This window comes from Penaeus chinensis, chromosome 36, assembly GCF_019202785.1.
Source record: "Penaeus chinensis breed Huanghai No. 1 chromosome 36, ASM1920278v2, whole genome shotgun sequence".
In the NCBI taxonomy this organism is placed as follows: Eukaryota; Metazoa; Arthropoda; class Malacostraca; order Decapoda; family Penaeidae; genus Penaeus; species Penaeus chinensis.
Genome location: NC_061854.1, coordinates 34,871,741 through 34,879,240, shown reverse-complemented (window position 1 = coordinate 34,879,240; position 7,500 = coordinate 34,871,741). Strand labels below are relative to the sequence as shown.

The following is a 7,500-nucleotide window of genomic DNA, read 5'->3' as shown; positions in this document are numbered from 1 at the left end:
TTGTTGTTGTACCTGTTGTTGTTGTTGTTGTTATTTCTGTTGTTGTTTTATCATTGTCATTGTTATTATCAGTTTTAATAATATCACTGCCATTATTATTATTATTATTATTATCATTATTATTATTATTATTATTATTATTATTATTATTATTATTATCATTATCATTGTTATTATTGTTATTATTATTATTATTATTATTATTATTATTATTATTATTATTATTATTATCTTCATCATTATTATTATTATCACTATTATTACTATTACTATTGTTATTGTTATCATTATTATTTTTTTATCATTATTATTATCATTATCATTGGCTTATTATTATTATCATCATTATTGTTATTATCATTATTATCATTATCATTATTATAGTTATTATCATTATTATTATTATTATTATTATTATTATCCTCATTGTAATGTTTTCGGTGTTAAATCAACATAATCCTTACCAAGATTATTATCATGATCATTTCCAATTTTAATCAGTATTATTTGTTGCTGTTGTAATTATTGCCGATATCACCTTTATGGTCATTATTATCATCATTATTATCATAATTACCTGTCGTCATCATTATCATCCTTACCATCATACTCATTGTCATCATCATTACCATTATTATTGTCATCAGAATCATCTTTTAAATCAATGATATCATGATTATTATCATCCATATTATTATAATCTCTATCATCATTACTGTCATCATTCATATCACCATTATCCTATCATTATCCTCATTATCACAATAATTCCCAACAACCATTTCTTCTTTGAAAAAAATATGATAATGATAATGGTAATAATAATAATAATGATAATATAAGAAGAAGAAGAAGAAGAATGATTTTTTTACATTTATTCTTAATATTATATCTTAATATCTTTCGCAGATTCAAAACATGTAAAGCAACTTTGAAGAAAATATAGTAATAACAATAATAATGATGATGATAATAATAATGACAATAATAATAATATCAGTTATGATGATAATGATAATAATGGTAATAATGATTGTTTATTTACATTTATAATTTATTCATCTATTTATTTATCTATCTATTTATCTTTTATTCCCTTTCTTATCTACTTATCATTGCCATCTCCTTCGCAGATTCCTGTATATATCTATTTATCATTTATTCCCCTGTCCATCTACTTATCATTACCATCTCTTTCGCAGATTCGAAACTTATAAAGCAACTTTGATGAAAATATAATAATGATAATAATAATAATAATAATAATAATGATAATAATGATAACAATGATTCATTCACATTTACAATTCATTTATCTATCTATTTATCACTTATTCCCCTGTCCATCTACTTATCATCACCATCTCTTTCGCAGATTCGAAACATACAAAGCGACGCTGAAGAAAATTCCAGCCACTCGTCTCTCTCGCCTCACGGAAGCTCTGGCCAACTACGACCCGATTCTCAATGAGTATTTTTTCGACCGGCATCCTGGCGTTTTCGCTCAGATCCTCAATTATTATAGGTGAGGCGTGTGGAGTCTGCCGGAGAGAGAGGTGTGGCGTGTGTGTGATGGGCGTGTGTGTGTTTGTATGTATGTAGGAATAGGTAGTGGGTGTATTTCTGTGTGTAATGTATGTGTGTGTGTGTGTTTGTATGTAGGTACAGATAGTGGGTGTATGTGTGAGTGTGTGTGTGTTTGTATGTAGGTACAGGTAGTGGGTGTATGTGTGAGTGTGTGTGTGTTTATATGTCTATGTGTCTATATATGTATATATCTGTCTATATACATATGTATATATATGTATGTATCTGTCAGTCTGTCTATCTATCCATTTATCTATCTATATATCCATCTATCTATCTATATGTGTGTGTGTGTATGTGTGCATGTATGTGTGTTTGTGTGTGTGTGTGTATGTGTGTGTGTGTGTGTGTGTGTGTGTATGTGTGTTTGTGTGTGTGTGTGTGTGTGTGTTTATGTGTGTGTTTATGTGTGTGTTTATGTGTGTGTTTGTGTGTGTGTTTGAGTGAGCCAACACAGCACAAACTCCTTTTTTTTTTGCACTTCTAACCCCTCCCTCTCCTCGCGCCCCAGGACCGGGAAACTCCACTACCCGACCAATGTATGTGGCCCTTTGTTCGAGGAGGAGCTCGAATTCTGGGGCCTCGACTCGAACCAAGTGGAACCCTGCTGCTGGATGACCTACACGATTCATCGGGACACGCAGGTAGGTGTTGGGTTCATTTGTCTATCTGTCTGTCTATTAGTTTATCTGTCTATCTATCAGTTTATCTATCTATCTATCTGTCTTTTTTTAAGGGAGTATACTGTATGATGGTGGTTATTTTGTGTGAGATTTATGTGTGTGTGTGCGTGTGTGTGTGTGTGTGTGTGCGTGTGTGTGTGTGTGTATTTGTGTTACGATACACTGTTTTGGTTTTGATTTCTTTTCTGCTTTTTAAGGGGGGGGGGGGGAGTTGTATTGATCTGTGTATGTGATTTTTTTCTTCTTATTTTTGTGTTACGCAAATTTTCTTTTTTTAAATATTTGTTCATTTACTCATCTGCTTATTGATTTATCTATCTATTTATCTATTTATTTATTCACTTATTTAATCTTTTAGAGGGTGGGAGTTCTACTGATTTGCGGAAATGCATTTTTAGTATTGGTTATGTTGCGCGTTTGTGTATGTACGTATGCATGCGTGTGTATGTATGCGTGTGTATGCACGTGTACTTGTATGTAAGTGAGCTTACTTGAATGTTTAACCTTCCTTATTCTGAGTGAATTGTATGAGTTTGTTTGTTTGTTTGTTTGACTGCGTGGGTGAGTGTGTACGTATGTGCTTGTGTGCATCTGTGTCTGTATGTTTGTGTAAATCATAAAGCTCCAAAGAGTCCAGCATCATACTATATTTTTCTCTTTTTTTCTGACATTTTAAAAATGAAAATTAAATGAACGTAAGATTAAAATCCCCCCCCCCCCCCCAACAAAAAAAGGAAAAAGAAGAAAATAAAGAAGAGAAAAGGAAATGCTTGAAGATAATCATTAGCACTCCAGTCATATTAAAAACAACACGAAGAGAGAGCGATTGAAGAGTGAGAGAAGAGAAGAGGAGTACGTCATGAGATGAAGAGCATCAGATGGATGAGCGAGTAAGAGAGAAAGAGACGAGAGAGAGTGAGAGAGAAGAGAGAGAGAGAGAGAGAGAGAGAGAGAGGAGAGAAAGAGAGAGGGGGGGGGAGAGAGAGGGAGAGGAGAGAGAGAGAGAGAGAGAGAGAGAGAGAGAGAGAGAGAGAGAGAGAGAGAGAGAGGAGAGAGAGAGAGAGAGAGAGGAGAGAGAGAGAGAGAGAGAGAGAGAGAGAGAGAGAGAGAGAGAGAGAGAGAGAGAGAGAGAGAGAGGGGAGGAGAAAGAGAAGAGGGGGAGAAGAGAAGAGAGAGAGAGAGAGAGAGAGAGAGAGAGAGAGAGAGAGAGAGAGAGAGAGAGAGAGAGAGAGAGAGAGAGAGAGAAGAGAGAGAGGGAGAGAGGGAGAGGGAGAGGGAGAAAGAAAGAGGGAAAGAGGAAGAGAGAGAGAGAGAGAGAGAGAGAAGAGAGAGAGAGAGAGAGAGAGAGAGAGAGAGAGAGAGAGAGAGAGAGAGGCAGATAGACAGGATAAATAGGAAAAAAAACTAAATAAATAACCAATCAACGGACCTACAACGAAACATAATCAAAATGCCATAACTTGAGCATATCCTTACCTTGGCGGGAGGCGATCACGTATATAACGCTGGTAATAATCTGTTCCGCGTGGATCCCGATGACGTAGATTAGGTTATCAAGATTAAAGGGGGGAGGGGGAGGGGGGAGGGGGGAAGGGAGGGAGGGAGGGGGAAAGGGAGGGAGGAGGCAGAGAGGGGGGAGGAAGAGGGAGAGGGAGAGGGAGGGAGGAAGGAGAGGGAGACAGAGGGAGACAGTAGGAGGGTGGAATGAGGAGAGAGAGGAAATGAGTGGAAGGGAGAAAGATGATGAAGGGGAAGAGGAGTGGGTAGAAGAGAAAGGGAGAGTGGAGAAGGAAGAGGACATGAAACGAAGAAGGAGGTGATGGAAGAAAGGGAAGGGAAGGAGAAAGGGGGCGAAGTAGGATAGAAGAATAGGAGGCAAAGGGGAAGTTGATGATTGAGATGCCACACGGAAGGAGAAAGAAGACAGAAGAGAAGGGAAAAGGGGGGGGGGGGGAGTCGAGGAATGGAGGGAGGGGGGAGAGGGGGGAAGGGGCGCGGGTAATTGAGGTAGAGGGGGGTGGGTAGAAGAGGGGGGAGGGGGAGGGGGCCCAAGACTCATCCCTCGTTGCTATGCGACTGAGTAGGACGGACTTCCCTCCTTCAGTATCAACAGGCGCGTGACCGTTACAGCAAATAACGGTCTTTGCTTTGAATTTTGATTTGAAAACAGAGCTATACTTAAATGTTTGTTTATTCACTTTCTCATAATTTTCGCTCTTTAGGGATTTATGCCATATCACGATAACTATTGATATCATTATCATCTTTATTTATTAGTACTAATGGTAATAATTAACTATTATTATTTACTGTTCTTTTTCTTTTCTTTCTAGAAATGTTAATAAAAAGAAAATGAATTAAAAAAAAAACGTAAATTTCTTGCTTATTTATGCATCACTTGTTTATAGCTTTCCCTTTCGGTTGCTCTCTCTCGCTCCCTCTCTTTCTCTCTCTCCTCCCTCTCTCTCTCTCTCTCTCTCTCTCTCTCTCTCTCTCTCTCTCTCTCTCTCTCTCTCTCTCTCTCTCTCTCTCTCTCTCTCTCTCTCCTTCTCTCTCTCTCTCTCTCTCTCTCCCTCTCTTTCTCTCTCTCCTCCTCTCTCTCTCTCTCTCTCTCTCTCTCTCTCTCTCTCTCTCTCTCTCTCTCTCTCTCTCTCTCTCTCTCTCTCTCTCTCTCTCTTCTTCCCTTTCTCTTTGTAATATCAATATCTTAAAACGGACATCTTACCGATTTACTGAATAACACCCAAGGTTATGTCAGTTTTGCAGCCTTGTTGTTTATGCAATATAAATACATATATATATATATATATATATATATATATATATATATATATATATATGTATATATATATGTATATATATTTATGTGTATATATATATTTATATATATTTATATATATATATATATATATATATATATATATATATATGTATATATATATATATATATATATATATATATATATATATATATATGTATATATATATGTATATGTATATATATATATATATATATATATATATATTTATGTATATATATATATATATATATATATATATACGTATATATATATATATATATATATATATATATATATATATATTTATGTATATATATATATACGTATATATATATGTATATATATATGTATAAATATATTTATGTATATATATATATATATATTGTTTCATTCCTTTTTTTTTCTTTTTCTTTTCCCTTTTTTTCTTTTGTCCTTGTTCTTTTTTTTAACTTCTTCGTCATCTTTTTTTCTTTTCTTTTTTGTGATTTTGTGAAACTGTTAATTATAATAATAGGCGTCGAGTGGTCCTTTTATGAGACTTCTATGGGTTAACAAAGACTGATATGTGATGGATTGTTTTTGGTAGGAAGAAAATGATAATAATGATAAAAAATAATGATATTAATGATGATAAGGATTAAGTACATGATGGTGATGGTGATAATATCATTGGTAATTAAGATGATGATGATAATGTACTAATGATGATATTTACAGTGAGATTAATTATCACATTACTGCTGGCACAACCATCGCAGATGATGATAAAGATGATGATTATATGAATTAGATTGATAATAATTAATAAAGAAATATACTGTTTCACGCTATAATTTCCCAGATTTCAAGGCTTTAGAAGTAAAACTTTCCATGGATGCTATCAACGAAACCAAGTATCAATATGCGAGAAAAATCTAAAACCAACATAAATAGAAAAAAGGGACATCTTATAATAACAAAAATTGAATTAGATTTAGAAAAAAAATGTCTGTATAATCACATGAATAATTATAAGATTAGTTGACATCAAACAAACTCATATTTAATTAAAAAGACTAGATTATCCAATTACGTGTCTAAAAATTTGTGATGAGAAGATTCTTCTTTTGGTGTCGAATCACGTGACGTTGGCGACCAGATGATGCCAATCCGCTGCAACATCACGGCATAACTGGGCAAAATACCCAGTGGTTTACCATTGCCTTCCGAGAGTACACTGAGGGCGTACCCTTCTCCTTCCCAAAAGCTCTTCCGCTAGAGCTAGAACTACCATTGGCTTTCGGGGTCAAAGCTCACCCACCTTCCCCGCTGATTTGGTATCAATGGCTCCGCTGTTGCCCGTCGTCCCTAAACCCTAAATTACCCAAGGGCCCGGTCGGTTTTATTACGTCGCATTAGACCAAATGATATGTAATTGCAATGAGAAGATTGCAAAATAATATATCAAAAATAGGTCATAACATGATTAAATCATAATAAACGAAATGGTACTTGATCATAATTACATGATTGTATTATCACATAGAAAAAATACTAAATAATGTTAAGAAGAAGAATATATAATTAAAACAAAAATTGAATGTAGCAGTTTATTAGAGAGAAAGAAATAAAGACCAAAACTTCAGCCATGAAACAAACAAACAAGCAAATGAAGAAGAGAAAATTGAAGGGCAGACAAGAGCAAGCATTCGGGAAAGAGAACGAGGAAGAAAGTAATGAAAAGTTATTGAAAAAGAAGGAGAAAGATTGGGTTCATGGGGGGGGGGAGGAGGGAGGAGGGAAGGAGGGGGGAGGGAGGGATAAGGGTGAGAGGGAAGAATGAAGGAAAGAAGGAAAGAAGGGGAAAGAGAGGGAAGGATGGTGGTGACAGGGATGGAACAGGAGAGAGAAGGACGGATGGGGAAAGGATGGAGGAGAAAAAGAAGGAGAGAGAGGGATGAGTGAGACAGCGAAGAAGGGGAGACAGAGAGATAGAAGGATAGGGGATGAGAGGGACAAACATTAGGAAGATGGACGGAAATAGGGGAGAAGAAAGACATATGGAAGAGAAAAGAGAATAGATGAAAGAGAGAAAGAAAAGATGGGAAGAGAAAAGAGAAAAGATGGGGTTGAGAAAAAAAAAAGAGAGAAGGGAAAAAAATAGAGAAAAGAAAAAAAGACGGGAGAGAGAAAGACGAATGGAAGAGAAAGGGAAAAGATGGGAGAGAAAGAAGAATTTGGAGAGATATAAGATAGGAGTGAAGCATAAAGCTGGGGACGTAAGATGAGGTAGTGAAGGAAGGGAATGGAGGAAAGGGAGAGAAGTAAACAAGTTAATGGAAGGAGGGGAAGAGGAGAAGGGGGTGGGGGATAATGGTGTCGTGGGGGGGGGGGGAGGTAGCAGAGTGTATAGTAGAGATAATGGAAGATAAATGACAGGGAAAGAGAAT

At 35.7% G+C, this 7,500-nt stretch overlaps 1 protein-coding gene across 1 annotated transcript in view; it reads left to right on the top strand.

Annotated features, from left to right (window-relative positions):
- LOC125044994 (potassium voltage-gated channel protein Shaw-like) overlaps positions 1-7,500 on the top strand; it is a 68,019-nt gene that overhangs the window by 27,458 nt on the left and 33,061 nt on the right. The window contains 2 exon segments of the mRNA XM_047642003.1: positions 1,376-1,525; positions 2,099-2,231. Of these exon segments, the coding sequence (XP_047497959.1) occupies positions 1,376-1,525; positions 2,099-2,231 (283 nt within the window).